General features: G+C 43.5%; 1 protein-coding gene across 1 annotated transcript in view; it reads left to right on the top strand.

Annotated features, from left to right (window-relative positions):
• LOC145347787 (3',5'-cyclic-AMP phosphodiesterase 4B-like) overlaps nt 1-24,221 on the top strand; it is a 203,356-nt gene that overhangs the window by 26,356 nt on the left and 152,779 nt on the right. Inside the window, exon 2 of the mRNA XM_080195605.1 lies at nt 11,435-11,673. Within this exon, the coding sequence (XP_080051731.1) occupies nt 11,435-11,673 (239 nt within the window). The remainder of the gene's footprint in view (nt 1-11,434; nt 11,674-24,221) is intronic.

Raw genomic sequence — 24,221 nt, 5'->3', positions numbered from 1 at the left:
GAAACACAGAGGGACATAGGTGTGCAAGTCCACAAATCCTTGAAGGTGGTGAAGAAGGCATATGGCATGCTTGCCTTTATAGGATAGGGTATAGAGTATAAAAACTGGAGTCTGATGTTGCAGCTGTATAGAAAGTTGGTTAGGCCACATTTGGAGTACTGCATCCAGTTCTGGTCACCACACTACCAGAAGGATGTGGAGGCTTTGGAGAGAGTGCAGAGCAGGTTCACCAGGACGTTGCCTGATTGGAGGGTCTTAGCTATGAGGAGAGATTGGGTAAACTGGGGTTGTTCTTCCTGGAAAGATGGAGAATGAGGGGAGACCTAATAGAGGTGTACAGAATTATGAAGGGTATAGATAGGGTGAATAGTGGGAAGCTTTTTCCCAGGTCGGAGGTGATGATCACAAGGGGTCACAGGCTCAAGGTGAGCGGGGCAAGGTTTAACTCCGATATCAGAGGGACATTTTTTACGCAAAGGGTGGTGGGGACCTGGAATGCACTGCCAAGTAGGGTGGTGGAGGCGGACATGCTGGGATCTTAAAAGACTTACGTGGATAGTCACATGAGCAGCCTGGGAATGGAGGGATACAAATGAATGGTCTAGTTGGACCAATGAGCAGCACAGGCTTGGAGGGCCAAAGGGCCTGTTTCCTGTGCTGTATTGTTCTTTGTTCTGTGTTCAGCTGCCCTCTCAGAACACCATTGCATGTCTTGTAGAATGCAATATCTGGAAGCAAACTTCAGAGTTGCAGCCAACAACAGCCCCCTCCCAGGAGCAAGTTGTCATTACATGAAGGACATTTTCATTTTATAGCACTTTTGAACAACAAACATACACCTTATTTCGTGTTGACTTGTTTAATCAGGTTATAAGTGACAATGTCCTGTAGGGCAAAGCGATCTGATGTGTTATAATGTCCCTTGGGGCTTTTAGGATCTGATTACTACCATCTTTCTTTCTAATTAGTGGAGTCACAAACCAAATGCCTAGTGGCATAGTGATGACTGACTCAGATCTGCTGCAGTATTGGTTTCTCAGAACATTAGTATATTCCAGAGGTTGCACTGACGTATGACCCTTTGTTCATTATCGATTACAATCTGTGCATTCAAAACTGAGATAGTTAGTACTCCGTGCCAATGCTATATCTACATGTAAGGTTCCAAAGCTGTGGGCCCTATTTTACCATTTTAATTCTAAGTGCTGGGTGGATTTGAAACTGGGAGTGTTTCAGATCCGACTTTTAGACTGTTCTCAGGCGCTACCATACACATTCTGCCTGAAAAAATATGAGCAATTCTGAATTGCGCTGCACAAGCCTGTGGGTGGGGCTTAATGCGCCCGAAATCCTGCAGCTCCATAGGCACCTACAATTATGCATGCACAGGAAAAAAAAATAGAATGCAGCTCCCCTGTCACATCCCTCCTGGGCCAGATAATGCCTCCCCTCTGGCCCCCACAGACATTGCCTCCACTCCCCCCCCACTATTACTGACCCCCCTATCATCCCATCCTGTCCGCCACCCAGACCGATTGTGGGCCCCTCCCCTCTTTCCCCCCACTGATCTCAGCCAGAGTGGCAGCAGACCCCTCTCTCCCCTCACTGATCACAGATGGAGTGGCAGCAGAACTCCCTTCCCCTAACTGATCTCAGGCAGAGTAGTAGCAGATTCTCCCCCCTTCCTCATCACTGGCTGCAGGCAGAATGGCAGCAGACCCACTCTCCTCTCACTCATCACAGGCAGAGTGGCAGTAGACCCCTCCTTCCCCCTCACCGATCACAGGTAGAGTGGCACCAGACCCACCCCCCTGTTGCTCCCAACTGATCTCCAGCAGAGAGCCATCAGATGCTCGGCATTTACCTCCTCACCAATTGGGTGCCTGAATTGGACTTTTGTAGGGCATATCTATTTTGTGCCGAACCTGGATGGGTGAATGTGATGGTAAAGGGGGAAGCGCCGGTAAGGTCGAACTTGCAGCCCATTCAGTCAACTGAAATGCATTTGAATGGCTGTCACGCCCGTTTCGGGCATAGTCCAGATCACAGCAATTCTCGGGCCTTGGTAAAGGGGGAACTGGTGCGGAGGCAGGCGTGGATTGCGCTACTCGCCTCACGTCCAACTTTACCAAGCTTTCGTGCCCGAAAACAGGCGCAACTTGATAGTAAAAACAGGCCCTGTATCTTGTCTATGCGGATGGCACCCTTGTGATGTGAAAGGCAGAAAATTTTTTAGTGCCACACGTGCACTAACATTTTCTCTTGAAGAAATAGCATTTAAATGTTAGGGAATTGCAGTTCCTCAAGAAAGCAGATGAAACTGAAACAAAAACAGAAAATGCTGGAAACATTCAAACAGATGAAGGGAAATAAAATTAACATTGCAGGTAGATGACTGATAGAATAGAAGGAAGATAGGAATTGACAGCTATTCCCCATTTAATACACCCAATGTGTTTTCAAAAAATGGTGCACTAAATGAAAATGTGGTTAATGAATATAATTTTTCCATAAGAAAACATGTAAAATGGGTTGATTTGTGTTGCTGTCTAAATAGAGCTCTGCCGTTGCCCACTGACTTCCTCCCTACTTATTGCAGCTGCACAGGATACCGCTGAATGGCAGCTGAACCTTCATAGCATGATTAAAGCTGCCAGAAATCATTCTTCCAAGGTGAGAAGACTCTTAGCAATTGATTACACTGTGTACCTGTGGAAAGACTACAATTGACTTGGAGCCAATAGACTAATCTGTCTAGCTATCAGGGTCATTGTCGTAGTGCACAAACTCTCTGATCCTTTTGAACAAATTAAAAAGTCTCACAACACCAGGTTAAAGTCCAACAGGTTTATTTGGTAGCAAACACCACGAGCTTTTGGGGCTTTGCCCCTTCGTCAGGTGAGTGGGGTGTTCTGATCACAAACAGGACAGATAAAGACACACACTCAGTTTACAGAATACTGATTAGAATGCGAGTCTTTACAGCTAATCAAGTCTTAAAGGTGCAGACAATGTGAGCGGAGATAGCATTAAGCATAGGTTGAAGAGATGTGTGTTGTCTGCAGGCAGGACAGTAAGTGAGATGTTGCAAGCCCAGGCAAGTCATAGGGGTTACAGATAGTGTGACATGAACCCAAGATCCTGGTTGAGGCCGCCCTCATGTATGCGGAACTTGGATATCGGTCTCTGCTCAGCGACTCTGCGCTGTCATGTGCCGTAAAAGCCACCTTGGAGAACGCTTACCCGAAGATCAGAGGCCGAATGCCTATGACCGCTGAAGTGTTTGCCAACAGGAAGAGAACAGTCTTGCCTGATGATTGTTGAGCCGTATTCATTTATCCATTGTCATGGCGTCTGCATGGTCTCCCCAATGTACCATGCCTCGGGACATCCTTTCCTGCAGCGTATCAGTAGAAAACGTTGGCTGAGTTGCAAGAGTATGTAGCGTGTATCTGGTGGATGGTATTCTCACGTGAAATGATGGCATCCGTGTGGATGATCCGCATGTCTTGTAGAGGTTGCTGCACCAGGGATGTGAGATGTTGTGGTCACTGTTCTCCTGAAGGCTCCTATTGAACAAAATATTGGTGAACTATTTAATGCAGTGGTGAGCATCTGCTGGAATATCCTGTATATAAAAGTATAGCACAGGCCCTTGAAGCTTATGTCAATCATGATACCCTAACTAACCTAAAAAAAACTGCCCTTACTCTGTCTGTATTCTTCTATTCCCTCCCTATTCATCTACCCATCCAGATGCCTCTTAAATGTTGCTAATGTGCCTGCTTCCAAATCCATCTCTGGCAATGTGTTCCAGGCATCCACCAATCTTTGCATGAAAATCTTCCCCTGCACATTTCTCTTAAACTTTCCAACTCTCATCTTGAACCTAGTGCCTCCTTGTAATTGATGCTTCCACCCTGGGAGAAAGCTCCTGACTATCCACCCTGTCTATGGCGCTCATAATTTTGTAGATCTCTATCAGGTCTCCCCTCAGCCTTCGCCTTTCCAGTGAAAACACTCCTAGTTCAACCCCTCCTCATAGCCAGCATCCTTGAGACGAGGCAACATCCTGGTGAACCTTCTTTGCATTCTCTCCCAAGCTTCCATGTCCTTCTGGTAGAGTGGTGACCAGAACTGCGCACAGTATTCCAATTCGGCCTAACCAAGGTTTTATACAGCTGCAACATGATTTGCCAACTCTTGTACTCAGTATTCCGGCTGATGAAGGTGAGCATACCATAATCCTTCTTAATCACGTTGGCCACCTGTGTGGCCACCTTTAAGAACTATGGACATGCATGCCTAAATTCCTGTGTATGTTAATGTTCCTAAGGTTCTGCCATTTATAATATAATTCATGCCTAAATTTGATCCTCCAAAATGCATCACCTCGCATTTGTCTGGATTAAACTCCATCTGCCATTTCTGTGCCCAAGTTTCCAATCTATCTATATTGTGCTGTATTCTCTGACAATCCCCAAAACTATCAACAACTCCACCTATCTCCATGTCATCTGCAAACTTATCAGACAGATCATCCAAATTTTCCTCCAGATCATTATATATACTACAAACAACAGAGGTCCTAGCATTGATTTCTGCGGATCACCACTAGCTATAGATCTCTATTCTGAAAAACACACTTCCACCACTACTTTCTGTCTTCTATTTCTAGCTAGTTCTGTATCCATCTAGCCAGCCCACCCTGAATCCCATGTGATATTAGTTTTGTCTTTGTCAAATGCATTAGACTTTGGCAAATGATTACTAAGGTCCACATAAACGGCATCCACAGCCCTTCCCTTATCAATTATCTTCGTCACCTCTTCAAAAACTCAATCAAATTGGTGAAAAGTGACCTTCCCTGTACAAAATCATGCTGCCTGTCACTAACTAGTCCATTTTCTTCCAAATGTGCATATGCCCCTACCCTGTCCCTCAGTATTTTTTCCAAAAAACTTCCATAGATGTCAGGCTCACCAACCTCAGGTTGGTTGCTGCAGTGGCTTCCTGTCCCCTTTTGGTAATACTGTCCTCTGTGATGGAATTGTTGTAGAATTGTAGAATCCTTACAGTGCAAAAGGAGGCCATTTGGCCCATTGAGTCTGCACTGACTCTCCAACAGAGCTTCTTATCCAGACCCGTCCCTATGCCCATAACCCCACATATTTATTCTGTAAATCCCCCTGACCTACACATTTTGGGACACTGAGGGACAATTTACCATGGGTAATCCACCTAATGGGTACATCTTTGACACTAGAAAGCAACTTAGCATGGCCAATCCACTTAACTTGCACATAGGGGGAAGGCAATGGTGCAGTAGTATTGTCACTGGAGTAGTAACCCAAGAAAATGCTCTGTGGTCCCAGGTTTGAATCCCACCACAGCAGATGGTGAAATTTGAGTTTGATAAACCTCTGGAATTAAAAGTTTGTTTGGAAAATGTTTTGCATGGTCAATGCAGGCTTGGACGACCAAAGGGCCTGTTCCTGTGCTGTAATTTTCTTTGTTCTTTGTATCTTTGGATGGTGGAAGGAAACCCACACAGATACAGGGAAAACGTGCAAACTCCACACAGTCATCTGAGGCTGGAATCAAAGCTGGGTCCCTGGCACTGTAAGAGAGCGATGCTAACCAATGTGCCAACCGGCTACCATGACTGCCCTTCCCCTCAGGGACTGAGGTATAACTAGTATACCACCACTTTTTTATGGTCAGGGATTTGCCAGCCTGTGATATTTAGCTGTGCACTGCACATTTAATTGGCAAAGCATCATGATATTCCATTCAGTTACATGTAATTGAGAGTTAAGTCCCTCTTTAACTAGGTCATTTGGCTACTTTGCGATGTTCACCTTGTTGCCTCTAACCATTGGCATAAAACAGCCCAGGTTTTCTAGTGATTATTGATCAAATACTTCCTGTGTGATTTTTAAGGCCTTCCCCACTCTCCTTGCTCTCTGCTCCATTAGGCTTCATTAAATTTACATGATGTGTCACCTCGGTGCAATGTTTCAAGTGGCCACCTTCTGTGTTGTAAATGTTCATTGCTCTGGGAACTAAATGGTGTGAAAGTGGTAGACATACAACCAAGCTTTGAGACATTACAGATTTGTTGATGAATTCATTATCTGGCAAACAAATAAAGCATTGTTATGATGATTTATGGAGAAATGAGATCATGAAAATGATAGATGGATGGAAATCCATTTAGTGTTATAACTTATTCAGAAGTCCAAGCCTTATCGTAGTTGTTTTTAAAAATGTCAAATGCAAGCCAATGAAGACAATTCACTAAAATATTCAAACATGTGGTTTCAAGGAAGGTTACACAAATGACAAGTTTACCAGTTCTTGGCTATGCCAAAAATAACAATATGGACCATGGGTTTGCCAAGAATCTCCAAGGTAATGGATAAATTGAAAGTTAACATAGGTCTGGTGCTTTTAGATGTCTGAAGGGTAAGGGGCATCACCTTTTTGAGTGACAGGAGGAATTCAAACAAACAGAAGAACAAATAGACATGGATAGCATTTGAAAAGACTAAGTTGATAGGCAGTCATCTTGAAAATGAGGGAGGATGATCTAAAAATCAGAGCAGTTTTTGGGATCAGAAAATATTACTGAAACTGATTATAGTGGCTCAGATGAAAGCTTATAAAACTGGGTAGCCTGGGAGATTGCTGTTTCACAGTAAAAAAGTCTGACAACACCAGGTTTTAGTCCAACCGATTTATTTGATAATAGACTCACAAGCTTTCGGGGTTAGTCCCTTCGTCAGGTGAATGGAGAGTTCTGGCCAGAGGATTTTATCAAATAAATCGGTTGGACTAAAACCTGGTGTTGTCAAACTTTTTACTGTGTTTATGCCAGTCCGACGCCGGCATACCCACATCAAGATTGCTGTTTCCCCATTGTTTAGAGGTTAATAATGCAGATGAGAAAAATGCATAATCATGTCAGGTGTACTATATAGGTTAGTTTCATTAGTTCTAATACGTTGCTTCTGATTCACAAAACAAAAGTTATGAAGAACAGTTGATCCACAATTTGCAGCCAGCGGCACAGAGACGGTGACAATCAATTACATTACCATTACTGAATCCCACTCTACCAACTTCCTGTGTGTTACCATTGACCTGAAACTCAACTGGACTAGCCTTATAAATAATGGCCGTGCTTTTATTGGCTCGCCGAGCCCATTAGGGAGCAAGCCTGCAAGATCATGCAAAGGCCAGGAAATCAGGATCACGCCCTATTTCTCAGCTCTCGTGATCTTACAAGTAGCTGATTTCCAATGCAGTTGGCTCCTTGCCCATTTCTGGCATGAGGTTGAATATATTTAGTAAAGGTATTTAAATCATCATTTGCATTTATTTAGTGAGTCTGGCGCTCACTTGTCCAGACTCACTTACCTCTGTGGCTTCAAGGAAATCCTGTTACCCTGGGGGACAGTCATGTTGGCCTTGTCAGTACCAGAGGCCAGTAAAGACCCCTCAGGGAGGTTGTGAGCATTGCCAGCCTGGCACTGCATGCCAGGCACGTTGGCAAGTCCCACCAGGCACCTTGGCACTGCTGGGTACCTTGTCATTGCCCACAGGGTGGAGCCTGAGGGCTGGGGTTTACAGGGGTGGAGCCAGGCCAGGGTGACCCGATTGATGATGGGAGGGATGGAGGAGGGGGGTGCTGTGCGCTCTGCGATCGGTGGGTGGATGGAGGAGGCCCTCTACTGCTGCAGCTGCCGTTGGTCTGCAGCTATGATCGTTGAGGAGGGGTGCAATCCGGCACGGCAATGCGGTGGGGGGAGCAGGCAGGGACTATATTTTCAGTGGGGCTCATGAACAATCATGGGCCTCTGCAATTGCCGCAGGTGGGCTGTGTTGAGACTGGCTACTACAGCAGAGACCCAATAGCTCTCTTTCTCTCTCCCTCTCTTTCTTTCTTTCTCTTTCCTTCTCTTTCTCTCCTTCTCTTTCTCTCTCCTTCTCTTTCTCTCTCCCTCTCTTTCTCTCTCCTTCTCTTTCTCTCTCTTTCTCTTTCTCTCTCCCTCTCTTTCTTTCTTTCTCTTTCTCTCTCCCTCTCTTTCTTTCTTTCTCTTTCTCTCTCCCTCTCTTTCTTTCTTTCTCTTTCTCTCTCCCTCTCTTTCTTTCTTTCTCTTTCTCTCTCCCTCTCTTTCTTTCTTTCTCTTTCTCTCTCCCTCTCTTTCTTTCTTTCTCTTTCTCTCTCCCTCTCTTTCTTTCTTTCTCTTTCTCTCTCCCTCTCTTTCTTTCTTTCTCTTTCTCTCTCCCTCTCTTTCTTTCTTTCTCTTTCTCTCTCCCTCTCTTTCTTTCTTTCTCTTTCTCTCTCCCTCTCTTTCTTTCTTTCTCTTTCTCTCTCCCTCTCTTTCTTTCTTTCTCTTTCTCTCTCCCTCTCTTTCTTTCTTTCTCTTTCTCTCTCCCTCTCTTTCTTTCTTTCTCTTTCTCTCTCCCTCTCTTTCTTTCTTTCTCTTTCTCTCTCCCTCTCTTTCTTTCTTTCTCTTTCTCTCTCCCTCTCTTTCTTTCTTTCTCTTTCTCTTTTTCTCTCTCCCTCTCTCTCCCTCTCTCTCCCTCCCTCTCTCTCCCTCTCTCTCTCTCCCTCTCTCTCTCTCCCTCCCTCTCTCTCTCCCTCCCTCTCTCTCTCCCTCCCTCTCTCTCTCCCTCCCTCTCTCTCTCTCTCCCTCCCTCTCTCTCTCCCTCCCTCTCTCTCTCTCTCCCTCCCTCTCTCTCTCCCTCCCTCTCTCTCTCTCTCCCTCCCTCTCTCTCTCTCCCTCCCTCCCTCTCTCTCTCTCCCTCCCTCTCTCTCTCTCCCTCCCTCTCTCTCCCCCCCTCTCTCTCCCCCTCTCTCTCTCCCTCTCTTTTTTTTTCCTCTCTCTCTCTCCCTCTCTTTTTCTCTCTCTCTCTTTAGGGAGAAAGCCAGAAATGGTCCAGCCCATTTTTTTCAAGCACTATGCGCATAAGGTTGGGAGTAAAATCTCGCCCAAAAAATGGATCTGTAACTCTCCCATTTTCGTGCTAGCTGGACACTTGGAAATTTTCTTGTAAAATTCTGCCCATTGTGTCAAAAAGACCATGTCAGGCGAGGGATCCTGCAGTGAGTAATTCAATTTCTGGCTCCCAAAGCCTGTCCACAGTGAACAAATCGGGAATATGATGAAATACTCTCCCCTTGTCCGGATGAGTGCAGCTCCAACAACACTCAAGAATCCTGACAACATCCAAAAGAAAGGCCATTTGATTAGCACCCCATCCACAAACATTCACTCCTTCCATCACTGACACTCAACAGCAGCAGTATGCACCATCAACAAGATGCACTGCAGGAATTCACAATGTCTCTTTTGACTGCACCTTCCAAACACACGATTGCTACCACCTAGAAGGACAAACAAGGACAGCAGACACGTGGGAACACAACCAGCTGGAAGTTTTCCTCCAACTCGTACGCTGTCCTGACTTGGAGCTATATCCCCATTCTTTTTATGTTACTGGATCAAAGTCTTGGATCTCTTTCCCTAACAGTACTGTGGGTAGCTAGCAATGTCCACATTCCATCAATCAATAAAAGAGAAGCTACTTACAATGTTTTTATGGGCCTTAAAGCACAGACTTCTGCTTTTCCAATGTTGATTAGAATTTCATCACTTCAGCATGGGATCTATTGAGTCTGTGAATATGACAGGCAGCAAGAAGACTGTTCAACTAATCAGATTGAAGAAATTTCACAGACAACAAAACAGGCAATATAATTATCATTAAATCATTGTACAGAAAGTGAATTGAAGACTGGGCAGGGACATTGAGATTAAGGAAAAAGTATACGATGAGAAACAAACTTTTAAAACTAGCAATATTTACATTTTCTACTGATGGAATGATTCTTCAGATTGGATAAATCTACTTTTTTCAGGGCCAAAGTGCTATTTGTCATTAATTATGACAAGTCAATTGATAGTACAGAAATTGAGTATTGTTGAAAAAAGACATTATGTCAAAGTTTTTGTCTAGCATTTATCAAGACAATCAAGTATACCAATATCAGGAAAACAATAATTTTGTATTGTATGAGAAGGGAGCTGCATGGTTGGCAAATGAACTCTAATTGGTAGAGGTGTTGCCATGGAGAATGCATCAGTTAATGGTGAATGACAGTTGACTGCCAAGCATTGTTTGAAAATTTAAAGCAGGTAGCTTGACTATGGTCAATGCATTGCCCTCAGGAATGAACCAGGCACAACATCGAGGGCCGAAGAGCCTGTACGGTGCTCTACTGTTCTATATGACTATCATTTATTTTGTTTAGCTGAAATGTATGCATATTTTATGTCTTAGTGCCTGTTGAACAAGATTCAAAATTTTCATCAGGCTTTACAATGCAAGTAGTGGTAACTACTTTGCATTTAGATCTAATCAGTGATTCTATGTTTATTCCATTGGTAAATAATGTACTCGATGTAGCAGTGAGGTATCTATGACCACAATTTCTGATTTTTCTCATTTAATTTTGCCTGTCCAGGCACCAGGAGTTGCAGTCAGTTTTAATAGTAAGCAGCATTATTTCTATCACAATTGCCAAGCTATTGTCTTGTATTTCCTGTACTTCATTCAAAACATCCTTCTCAGTTCTCACATTTGTGAGTGAAGAGGGCAACTCACCACCATCTTCTCAAGGGCAAATAAGATTTGAGCAATAAATGCTGGCTTAGCCAGTGATGCCCATACCAATAAATAAATTAAAAAGAACATTTGTTTGTGAGATGAAGAATATGCATTGTCCTCTAATGTTCTCCTTTTTCCTTCCTCACCTGTAGATAATCTGGCTGTTTAAAAAAACATGTTTGCTTATATAGGGTTGAAGCAATAGAGAACAGCATGAAGCAAGATATAACCTTAATGGTTTTAGTGCTATTTGATGCAGCCTATTTATCCATTGCTTGTATGAGCAGAACTTAATATAGTTTAACATAACAATTTATATTTTTGATTGAGGCAATTTAAGCATAGTTAGTTCAATAATTTTGAGTATGTGCCACACATATAAACTTTTTATGAATTGCAGTAACTGAAGTAAAGCAACATTTAATAATAAACAGATAAACAACATGCAGCTTTAACATAAAGAAAAAGGAACAAGTTTGTTATCTTTAGCTGAATGGGTGAAATAGCTTGCTATTGGGCCTGGTACATTTTTCTAAATTTGATGTTTTTGGTGTTACATTTCACTTGAAACAATATCTTAATGCAGGATTACAAGAACTTTAATAGTAAAATAGTGAACAATGCATTTATTGTAAAACGGTGAACAATGCATTATAGCCATTCATGATTAAATTTAAAAAAAATTCTAAAATTAAACCTTTGTATATACTGTACTTGACTTTTTTTCTTAAAGTACCTTTTTATCTTTCTTTAGAATGGTAAAGATTCCCCAGACTCTGGTCTTAGCAAATCTTATACTTCATCTGGAACCATAATTGGAGTGGATTTACGAAGAGGAAGGAGACGTTTCTCTGGTACTCTTCAACTGCCACCATTGTCTTGGAGACAGGGGGAAAGAGCAAAGACTCCAGAAAGAGATAGCATACCAAGACCTACTACTCTACCATTACGAGTACCCCCAAGGATAGCTATTACACCTGTGGACCAAGATTGGTAAGGCTGTAATTTTTTTTTAAGCCTATGGAATTTCACTTTTATATTTTCGTATGTGCGCATAACATTGAAGCCATCTTTGACTGACTTGGTTGGGGAAGGAGGGCTGTAAGCAAAATTTAACTAACTTAGCAGAAAGGAGACCAGGCTAAGAACTTTGGAATGCTGACACTCCAAGGACAAAGTTCATGATGGGAATTCTACAGACTTGCAAGCTTTGGCAAAGCCTCAATGTTAGAATTTGTTACATCTTTTTATCATTCAATCAGCTGCTTCAAGGAAAGATGAGTGGGCCACATGATTAATCAAGTCCTTTTTTGAATGTAGAAGAGAAGCACTGGGATTTTGACACACATTTCTCTGTTCAGGAGTTCATTCTTTGTATGAAGAAAAGCTTTCTAACGTTGGTTCTAAATGTACTGTTTACCAATTCACACCCATGTCTTCTTTGATTATTTTCACAATGTAACTTCAAGACATTTTCAAGCTTTGCTTTTGTCAGAATGTTTACAATATTATTTGTCTGCAAAGATAATGTAACTGATCCCTTCTTTCAGTGCTCATGAGCCCAATTTTCCACAATCTTTCCTGAAGGTGCACACTTTTGACATTTGGAATTAGTTTTGTGGCTCCTCGCCACACTTACTCAAGCACTTTTATGTTTAGTCTGTGTCTTGACAAACTAAACTGGATGCATTTCTTGAGGTAATTTGTGACATAATAAAGTGTAGCATGCCTGGAAGAAACATGTTTTTGTACCCATAATTTCCAAAGGTATCCTACTCTCATGTCAGATTCTGTTGCATACTAAATGAGAGACTGATTTCCACTGTCATTGTATCATACAATTGCAAAGACGATAGAATGAGAACTAGAAACAAAAGACTTAGATTTACACTGTATCTCCTGCCACTGCCCTGGAACAGGAAGACAACATTGTGCACCTGCACTGATGTTATCGTGGTGCGCCCATTGAATGCTTGACAGTTGACGCTTGACAATCAATTGCTCACTCGTCCTGCTGCTTTGTCACCACTTCACACTGCAACTCCTTTGCTGCTTTCCTCTCCACCCCTCTTTTTAAGCAGCTCACTGCCCCCCTTAATGCTTCGCTCGCCACAGTGAAGGGCAGTGAGTGAGAAGGAGGCAGGGAGTGGTTGGGAGCAGGATAACCAGTGAGGAGGCGAGCAGGGCTGAGTGCAAGTGGATTCAATGTTCAGGATTTTTAACTAGTGCTGTGGGCTTCAATATTCTGTTAAAATTGTAATCCTTAGCTGTGGTGGGAAATACTGATGCTGCACTTAGGCGCAGGTAGCTTCCTGTAGCGTCTCTGGTCATGACATCAAGTGCACTGAGGCTGTACGTCCAGTGAATGTACCTCCTACAGTGGTAGCAATCACACCTTAGATTATATAAAGCCTTTCTTGATCATAGGCCATCCTAAAAATTCTATGAAGCTTAAGGATGCAACTAGTAGAATAGATGAGGGAGAACTAGTGAATCTGGTGTATTGGGATTTTCAGAAAGCTTTGATAAAATCCCACATAAGTGGTTAGTGTGCAAAATTAAAGCACATGGGATTGGGAGTTATACTGGCATAGATTTGCAGACACGAAACAGAGAGTGGGAATAAGTGTGTCTTTTTCGAAGTGGAAGGGGCTGACAAGCAGGGTATCACAAGGATTAGTTCTTGGGACCCAGTTCAGAATATATATCAACGATTTGGATGAAGGAATCAAATTCAATATTTCCAAGTTGCGGATAGCGCTAACTAGGTGGAATTGTGAATGGTGAAGAAATGTTTTACAACAGGTGTATTGCTTAAACAGAACAATCAAAACAGCCTAGATAGGCAAAAACTGACTATTATTATAGGTTTGTAGTGAGACTTTGAATACACATTTTTGGGGAAAAGCAAATGCATTCCCTTTCCCACACCGTATATAACTCCTCTATATGTTGTTTTCTATCCTTGAACTAGTTTTGTGAGCATTTCTAATATTAACCTTGAATCTCCAAACCTTTGACATGGACTGATGGGTTTTTTTGTGGAGCACTGTCTATGGACTTTTGGAACAGACGGAAAATTTTAGCTTAATTTTTTGTGAACCTGGCGAATCCTGGAACAGAATTTTGCTCAGTGTTGCCCTGTCTTACCAACAGAGGCACTGCTTGTGCAATTTAGGGAAATAACTTCTTTATGCAAAGTTAAATAGTTTGTTTAAAACAATGTTGTCACTACAGATTGTACGTACACAGGGAAATATATTTGACCACATTTAAACCTAGGGTTTAGGGAACCCAGAAGTTCCTGTTTTATTTAGGGTTCCCAAATAGGGTTTGTTTGGGAACCCTAAATAAAACAGAAACTTCTGGGAATCTTTGACTAATCATCAGCACCGGAAATCATAAAATACAGAACAACTTTTTGTCTGCAACCTGCTGTCTTTTTTCAGAATTTTTGTGAATATATTTGCTACCTCTAATGGTAGTATTGGGTGCTGCAAGTTCAAATCATCAGACCAATGTGCATTACCGTACACTTAGAATTTATAATTATCTACATCTGATGCTCTTTACTTCAACTGTTTAATTGGTCAAAATCTTTCTTGAATCTGATGTTTCCTGTAAATTTGTCAATTTGCTACAACAGTTAGTGATTGTAATTAAACTGCCCTGACATCTGGAAGATTATTTCTGTCACTTTGAACCCACGACTCTCACTTTGAACCCATGACTCTCTGCTTATGTGAGGTTTAATGATGGTGATTGAGTGCTGCAGCAAAGTGATGAAATTACAGGAAACATCACACTCAGAAAAAATCTTGACCTATTAAACCGTTGAAGTAAAAGATGCCAAATGTAGACACCCAGAAATACTTGAGCTACTTTGAGAAAAATTGTCCTCGCTGCTGCTCCATACTCCCATTTCCATATGTAGACATGACTGCACTTAGCTGCAAGCAACCTGCAAAGTTTATTAAAATGATGCACTTGCATATTTCTGAAACTGGCTGAACCACCCATTGTAAAATGCATTGAGACTCACAGCTGATTTATTTCTTGGATCTAAATACTCGAAAATCATGGATTTCCAACAGAAGGCGGCCATTTGGCTTATTGACTCTGCGCCGACCACAATTCTACCCAGGCCCTATCCCCGTAACCCTTCACATTTACTCTGTTAATTCCCTGACACTACGGGGCAATTTGCCATGACCAATTGATGTAACCCGCATATTTTGAAATCATTCCTCTATTCAGTGTGGGGTGGGGGAGGAGGGGCTGAGCGAGGGTCCTGAGCTGGCGGTAACAAAAATGCGAGAAACTGGGTAATAAGGGAAGGAAAATTCTGTGGGAGATTCTACCATCCTGTGGTTTTCTTCTAGCATAGTGGACTGGGAGACTGTAGCGGTGGCCAATTTTGAGCTGAGCGCCTGGGTCTCCACACGTCTCCCAGTGCCGGATTTCTGGCTCATAATGCAGCTTCTAACTTAAATATATTTTTAAAAGCATTAACGGACCCGGGGCTGAAATCTCCAGGCCCACTAATCTTGGCACTGCCCATTGGGCAAGGGGCAGTGCCAAGGGGGTGAAGCCTGATGGGACATGGCCTCTGGAAATGATTGGTGGTGGTGGGTGGGGCCTGCTGCCACTCTGCACTCAGGCTGAGTGACGAAGGGAAGGAGGCCAGCGACCAGGGAGGGCTATTAGTGTGGGTGGGGGTCAACCTCCTGGTGGGAGTAGGGGAATTATGACTGCGGGGGGGGGGGGGTGGTTGTTGGGGCTGCCAGTTTGGGGGTGGGGGGGGTTAGGTCTGCAGGTGTGGGAGAGGTGGGGCTAGAGAGGGGAAGATCGGAGCTGTGGGGGGAGAGTTCGAGGCTGGCCCAGGAATGTATGGGGGGGGGATCAATAATCAGGCTGTGGAAAGTGTGGTGGGGGAGCAGCTATTGGGGATCGATGGTCTGGCCGGCAATCGACCTGCCCAACAATTGGGAGGCCAGCAGACAGGGGCCACTGCGCATCCGCTGATCCTGGCATTGACAGATCAGCGCGTGTGCAGTGGTCCGCTCAGTGCCATAAAATCAGATTTATTTCTTGGATCTAAATGCTCGAGAATCGTAGAATCCCTGCAGTGCAGAAGGAGGCCATTCAGCCCATCAAGTCTGCACCGATCACAATCCCACCCAGGCCCTATTCCCGTAACCCCACGTATTTTCCCTGCTAATCCTCTGACACTAATGCTGATTCCCGCTGGACAGGTTGGCCATGCTGCTGGCCTCTCCAGCAGGAATAGACTCTGCCCCTCAGCATTTTAATGTGAATCATGCACTCTGCAGTGGGAGATTCATTTTTAAACGCCCGCTTGAAAAAAAAGTGGGATTTACTCCAGTTTTTACGTGAATTCAACACTTAGAATTTTCTTGGGAGAATTCTTCCCCCCCCCCACCCCCCACCTGTCTATGTCATTCTATTTAATACAGTCTGTTATGTATTACTACACAATCATTATTAAAAAATAAAAATTGCTGAAGATTTGCTGTAACTGGAAACAGGATTAGGCCCATACTCTCAGTCTAATCTGAGAAATGTTTTTATTTTATTGCTTTTCTATGATATTCGGGTAAAACTTCACCATTAAATCAATCAACATTGAAAGGATTACAACATAGTAAGTTTCAAAGCCCTGGTATGTTCTTCCCATCATCTTTTTGTGCTCATCAAAGTTTGGAATTCACGCTTTAGGATAGGATCTTAGGCACCCAGTGTCAGTATCAGCTACTGCCAACTACAGAGCAAAACGCTCCCTCCTCACCCCAAAGAATGTATTTTACTTCCAACTTCGATAATGCCCTAAACGTAGTCTTTCCAAACCAGCTTGAAGAGAAAAATGTAGTTATGCAGTGTATTTTATAAATTGGTCATTTCAGTGTAAAGGAAGATACAAAAGTACTTGTAATTCTAACAAGGAGAATGTGAAGCTATTAACTCAGTTCTCAGACAATACTCTTAAGGAGTATGGATTTATTTTTGTAGTTTGCAGAAAAACTATCATTTATAATCTCTGCATTAAAGGGAAGCTTTTACTGATTTAATACACCAACAATGAACATACAGACAAAAGGTAGTTACAAGTACAGTATTTTTTCATATCTTTCGCTGCTTTATCCTGAAGATATTGATTCTGATGGAGTGCACGATTCTAGTTCTTCGTCATCATTTCAGTTTTCACATTGAGGATAACCTACATCATGTTATGTGGTACTATATGCACCTAGTTTGGGGGCGTTTAAGAGATCCGTGGATAGGTTTATGGATGGAAAGGGTTTGGTTTAGGTTAGAGGGTTGTTTTTTAACTGGTCGGCGCAACATCGTGGGCCGAAGGGCCTGTTCTGCGCTGTAATGTTCTATGTTCTATTACCATGGTAAATGGGGTAGATTTCAAATGGATCTAGCAACTCAAGAATCGGCAACCATGAAGCACTGTGGGCATCGGCAGCAGCAAGATTGTATCCAACTAAAATCTGTAACCTCATGGCCCAGTATATCCCCCGCTCCACCATTACCATCAAACCAGTGCCCCCCCCCCTTTTTTTGGGGCAAGAAAGCAGCCAGGAGCAGCACCAGGCATACCTAAGAATGAGGTGTCAACCTGGTGAAGCTACCACACACAACTACTTACATGCCAAACAGCAGAAGCTGCAAGTAATAGACAGAGCTAAGTGATTCCTCAACCAACGGATCGGATTTAAGCTCTGTAACCCTGACACATCCAGTTATGAATGGTGATGGTCAATTAAACAATTCGCTGGAGGAGGCTGCTCCACAAATATCCCCATACTCAATAATGGAGGAGCCTAGCACCTCTATACAAAAGGTAGGCCAGAATTGCCATTTTGGCCTCTCCGAGGGTCCCCAGCATCTTAAGATGTCAGTTTTCAGCCAATTCAATTCGCTCAACGTGACATCGAGAAACTGCTGAAGGCATTAGATATTGCAAATGCGATGAGCCCTGATAATTTTTTAGGATTATTACTGAAGATTTGTGTTATAGAATTTGCTTTCTTCCAACCAAATTGTTCCAGTACAACAACGTGGAAAATTGTTCAGCTCTGTCCAGTACCCAAAATGCAGGACAAATCCAATTACTTTCCCACAATCCATTCTTGGTCATTCGTAAAAAGGTGGAAGGGATCATTAACAGGGCTATCAACTGGCAGTTGCTCACCGACATTCAGTTTGGGATTTGCCAGAGCCACTTTGTCCCTCACCTCATTACAGCTTTGGTTCAAACATGGACAAAAGAACTGAACTCCAGAGGTGAGGTGAAATGACTGCCCTTAACATCAATTCAGCATTTAACTGAGAGTGACATCAAGGGACTATAGCAAAACTGAAGTCAATGGGAATAGGGGAAAATTCTCCACTAGTTGGATTCATACTTGATACAATAGAAGATGATTCTGTTTGTTGGGGTCAATTTTCTCAGCTGTAGGTCACCATTGCAGGAGTTCTTCAGGGTAGTGTCCTAGGCCCAATCATCTTCAGCTGCTTCATCAATGACCATCCTTCCATAATAAGGTCAGAGGTGAGGATGTTTGATGGTGCAATGTTCAGCTATATTCAAGATTCTTCAAATACTGAAACAGCTCATGTCCAAATGCAACAAGATCTGGACAATACCGAGGCTTAGGCTGACAACTGACAATGCGTGTCACTGACCACCATACAAAAAACAAACAACAGTACAGCACAGGAAACAGGCCCTTCGGCCCTCCAAGCCTGTGCTGCTCATTGGTCCAACTAGACCATTCATTTGTATCCCTCCATTCCCAGGCTGCTCATGCCACTATCCAGGTAATTCTTAAATAATGCCAGCGTGTCTGCCTCCACCACCCTACTTGGCAGTGTATTCCAGGCCCCCACCACCATCTCCGTAAAAAAAAAAATGCCCCTCTGATGTCGGAGTCATACCTCGCCCCTCTCACCTTGAGCCTGTGACCCCTCATGATCGTCACCTCTGACCTGGGAAAAAGCTTCCCACTATTCACCCTATCTGTACCCTTCATAATTTCGTACGCCTCTATTATGTCTCCCCTCATTCTCTGTCTTTCCAGGGAGAACAACCCCAGTCTACCCAATCTCTCCTCATAGCTAAGACCCTCTATACCAGGCAACTTCCTGGTAAACCTTCTCTGCACTCTCTCTAAAGCCTTCATGTCCTTCTGGTAGTGCGACGACCAGAATTGGATGCAGTACTCCAAATGTGGCCTAACCAGCATTCTATACAGCTGCAACATCAGACTCCAGCTTTTATACTCTATACCCCGTCCTATAAAGGCAAGCATACCATATGCCTTCTTCACCGCCTTCTCCATCTGTGCTGCCGCCTTAAGGGATTTGTGGACTTGCACACCTAGGTCCCTCTGTGTTTCTATACTCTTGATGGCCCTGCCATTTATTGTATAGCTCCCCCCTACATTAGTTCTTCCAAAGTGCATCACCTCGCATTTGTCTGGATTAAATTCCATCTGCCATTTCTCTGCCCAATTTTCCAGCCTATCTTTATCTGGCTGTATTGTTCGACAATGTTCGTAGCTATCCGCAAGTCCAGCCATCTTTGTGTCATCCGCAAATTTGCTGATAACACCAGTTACACCTTCTTCCAGATCATTAACAGAGGTCCCAGTACAGAGCCCTGCAAAACACCACTGGTCATAGACCTCCAGCTGGAAAAAAAACCCTTCGACTGCTACCCTCTGTCTCCTGTGGCCAAGCCAGTTCTCTATCCATCCAGCCACCTCTCCTTGTATCCCATGAGCCTTAACCTTCTTAACCAACCTGCCACAAGGGACTTTGTCAAACGCCTTACTGAAATCCATATAGATGACATCCATGGCCCTTCCTTCGTCAACCGTTTTTGTCACCTCCTCAAAAAACTCCACCAAATTTGTAAGGCACGACCTCCCTCTTACAAAGCCATGCTGTCTGTCACTAATGAGGTTGTTCTGTTCTAAATGCGCATACATCCTATCTCTAAGAGTCCTCTCCAACAACCTCTCTACCACGGACATCAGGCTCACCGGCCTATAATTACCCGGGTTATCCCTGCTACCCTTCTTAAATAACGGTACTACATTCGCTATCCTCCAATCCTCACCTGTGTCCAGTGAAGAGACAAAGATTTCCATCAGAGGCCCAGCAATTTCATCTCTTGTCTCCCTGAGCAGTCTAGGATAGATGCCATCAGGCCCTGGGGATTTGTCAGTTTTAATGTTCCCTAAAAAACCTAACACTTCCTCCCTTGTAATGGAGATCCTCTCTAACGGGTCAACACCTCCCTCTGAGACACTCCCAGTCAACACGTCCCTCTCCTTTGTGAAAACTGATGCAAAGTACTCATTTAGGATCTCCCCTATTCCCTTGGGTTCTAAGCATAATTCCCCTCCTTTGTCCCTGAGAGGTCTGATTTTTTTTTCCCTGACAACTTTTTTGTTCCTAACATATGAATAAAATGCCTTAGGATTCTCCTTAATCCTGTCTGCCAAGAACATTTTGTGACCTCTTTTTGCCCTTCTACCTCCCCATTTGAGTTCTTCTCTCTATCTCGAGAATCTAATTATCGTCCCTTGACATTCAATGGCATTACCATCACTGAATCCCCCACTATCATGAATATAGCTGAGGAGGACATTGGGTTGCAGGGGTGTAAAACAGACAGTATTACGGTTGATAAAGAGGATGTGCTGGAAATTCTTGAGGGGCTGAAAATAGATAAGTCCCCTGGTCCGGATGGGATCTACCCTAGGATTCTCTGGGAGGCTAGAGAGGTGATTGCAGAGCCTCTGGCTCAGATCTTCAGGTCGTCATTGGTCTCTGGTGTAGTCCCGGAGGATTAGAGGATAGCGAATGTTGTCCCATTGTTTAAGAAGGGGAACAGAGACTTTGCCGGGAATTATAGACCGGTGAGTCTTACTTCTGTTGTGGGCAAGGTTTTAGAAAAAATTATTAGGGATAGGATTTATAGTTATTTGGAGTGTAATGAATTGATTAGAAATAGTCAGCATGGTTTTGTAGCGGGTAGGTCGTGCCTTACTAACCTTATTGAGTTTTTTGAGAAGGTGACCAAAGAGGTGGATGGGGGTAAGGCAGTTGACGTGGTATACATGGATTTTAGTAAGGCGTTCGATAAGGTTCACCATGGTAGGCTTCTGCAGAAAATGCAGATGTATGGGATTGTGGGTAATCTAGGAAGTTGGATCAGGAATTGGCTATCAGATAGGAGACAGAGGGTGGTGGTGGATGGTAAATATTCATCATGGAGTGCAGTTACGAGTGGTGTGCCTCAGGGATCTGTTTTGGGGCCACTGTTGTTTGTAATTTTTATTAATGATCTGGATGAGGGTATAGTTGGGTGGATTAGTAAATTTGCTGATGACACCAAAGTTGGAGGTGTGGTAGATTGTGAGGAAGGGTGTCATAGTCTGCAGGGAGACTTAGATAGGTTGCAGAGCTGGGCCGAGAGGTGGCGGATGGAATTTAATGCGGAGAAGTGTGAGGTAATTCACTTTGGTAGGAGCAACAGATGTGTCGAGTATAGGGCTAACGGGAGGACTTTGAATAGTGTGGATGAACAGAGGGATCTAGGTGTGTGTGTACATAGATCCCTGAAAGTTGGGAATCAAGTAGATAAGGTTGTCAAGAAGGCGTACGGTGTCTTGGCGTTTATTGGTAGGGGGATTGAATTTAGGAGTCGCAGTGTAATGTTGCAACTGTACACTACTCTAGTGCGGCCGCACTTGGAGTACTGTGTGCAGTTCTGGTCCCCGCATTACAAGAAGGATGTGGAGGCGTTGGAGAGGGTGCAGAGGAGGTTTACTAGGATGTTGCCTGGTATGGTGGGGAGGTCCTATGAGGAGAGACTGAGGGATCTAGGGTTGTTTTCGTTGGAAAGAAGGCGGCTAAGAGGGGATCTTATTGAAACATATAAGATGATTAGAGGTTTAGATAGGGTGGATAGTGATAGCCTTTTTCCTCGGATGGAGAAAGCTAGCACGAGGGGGCATGGCTTCAAATTAAGGGGGGGTAGCTACAGGACGGATGTCAGGGGTAGGTTCTTTACCCAGCGGGTGGTGAGGGATTGGAATGCCCTGCCTGCTGCAGTTGTAAATGCGTCTAGTTTGGGGGCGTTTAAGAGATCTCTGGATAGGTTTATGGACGAAAAGGGATTGGTATAGGCTAGTGGGTCATTGTTTTTGTAACTGGTCGGCGCAACATCGTGGGCCGAAGGGCCTGTTCTGCGCTGTAATGTTCTATGTTCTATGTTCTATCAGCATTGACCAGAACTGAACTGGGCTGGTCATATGAATAGCTTGGTTACCAGAACAAGTCAAGTGGCTAGGAATTCTGTCGAGAGTAACTCACTTCCTGACTCCCAAAGTCTGTCCACAAGGCACAAGTCAGGAGTGTGAGAAAACTCCCCACTTCCCTGGATTGGTGCAGTTCCAACAACACTTGAGGCTTGAAACCATCCAGGACAAAGCAGCTTACTTGAATGGCCCCCTATTCACAAGCATTCATTCCACCCAACACTGATGCACAGTAGCAGCAGTTTGTACCATCTCCAAAATGCACTGCAGGAACTCACTAAGGCACCTTAGGCAGCACCTTCCAAACCCAAAACCAGTAACATCTAGAAGGACAAGGAAAATAGACACATGGGAACACCATCACCTGAAAGTTCCCCTCCAAGTCACTTACCATCTTGATGTGGAACTATATCACCATTCATTCACTGTCACTGGGTCAAAATCCTGTAACCCCCTTCTCTAACAGTACTTGGGATGTACCTACTGGATTGCAGGAGTTGAAAAATGCAGTTCCTTTCAGCGGCAATTAAGGATGGGCAATAAATTCACATGTCAGCCTAGAAAGTGGAGATTGACTGGATATTACAAGAATTTAAGAATGGGGAATCGTAGCTAAACCAAGTTTGGAATTTCTATCAATTTTTTCTAGTTGTAGTTCTACCTTTTCTTGTTCCATTACCTTTTCAAGTTTTGCTCTGAGCCTGTGGGAACAAATTTTCAGATTTTTCTACCTTACCAAGTTGCAGATTTCTGTTTTTTGTTTCACTGTATGGTGCTGCCCCATACTAATGCGAAGGTTGGGGTCCATAAAATGTTATCGTGAAAAAAGTGGGATCACGCTAAACTGGAGTGCTATAGTTACATTACGAATGATCTCGGCGACCGTCAGAGCTCTGTTTGTTTATACAACTGCTACACGCTTCATTAACTTTTACAAACCTTTTGAATGGCAAGTCCAGGCTAGTTTAAAACAGGCAATGGGGATGTTTATTTACACAAACACTTTCATGGTCCATTAACTGTGAAGTACTTCCTCTTTTGAACAACTGTCTAATGTAGTTTTTTCCTAAGTGAGAACCCCTTTTATCTGAACTGGGCAAGGGGGGAAGCAAGTGTTTTCTACACACAATTTCTTTCTAAGGCAGATTATTTTCACTTTAGAAATAGATTGCAATAACCAAAAACTTTTCAGTTCCCTGGAAAGTACAACAAAAAAGGTCCAATGATTCATCGTGTTATATCTGAATTTGCGCTAAATCAGGGCGCGTAAAATTGGGGTTTCACTGTATCTTTAAAATAAAGACTCAATAAGTCATTCAATTTTTTTTATGTCAGAAAATGTTAAGCCAACAAAAAGCTGAGCCATGTCTTTGGCCCCATGGTAGTCTTTTATCGCATAAGAAGTGAATGTTAGTGTTTTAAAGATGCACAGGCGTTCACTTCCATAATCGTGTGGATAAATTAGAAAAGGATGCTTTTTTAAAGAACAAAGAGAAAAGAAAATTATGGCACAGGAACATGCTCTTTGGCCCTCCAAGCCTGCATCAATCTTGCTGCCTTAAAACCCCCTACCCTTCTGGGGACCATATCCAACTATTCCCATCCTACTCATGTATTTGTCCAGGTGCCCCTTAAAAGCTACTATTGTATCTGCTTGCACTACCTCCCTCAGCAGTGAGTTCCAGGCACCCACTACCCACTAGGTGATGAAAACTTGCCTCGCACATCTCCTTTAAACCTTGCCCCACGCACCTTAAACCTATGCCTCCTAGAATTGACTCTTCCACCCTGGGAAAAAGCTTCTCACGATCCTCTCTGTTCGTTTCCCTCATAATCTTGTAGACTTCTATCGGGTTGCCCTCTCAATATCTTTGTTCTACTGAGAACTTAAACTTGTGAGCAGTAGGTAACTTGGAGTGTGGATTGGTACTTGGGACTATGATGTTATGGCCATTACGGAGACATGGCTAGAACAGGGACAGTAATGATTGTTGGAAGTTCCGGAGTATAGATGTTTCAGTAAGAGTAGTGAAGGTGGTAAAAGAGGTGTAGGAGGAGCATTGTCCATCAAGGAAAGTTTAATGGCTGCTGAAAGGCAGTTGGAGGGGGATCTGCCTACTGAGGTAATATGGGCTGAAGTTAGAAATAGGAAAGGAGCGGTCACATTGTTAAGGGATT

This window comes from Carcharhinus amblyrhynchos, chromosome 9 (genome assembly GCF_965287045.1).
Source record: "Carcharhinus amblyrhynchos chromosome 9, sCarAmb.v2.hapA, whole genome shotgun sequence".
Classification (NCBI taxonomy): Eukaryota; Metazoa; Chordata; class Chondrichthyes; order Carcharhiniformes; family Carcharhinidae; genus Carcharhinus; species Carcharhinus amblyrhynchos.
Note: the sequence above shows the minus strand (reverse complement) of the source record. Positions and strands in the feature narration are given on the sequence as shown.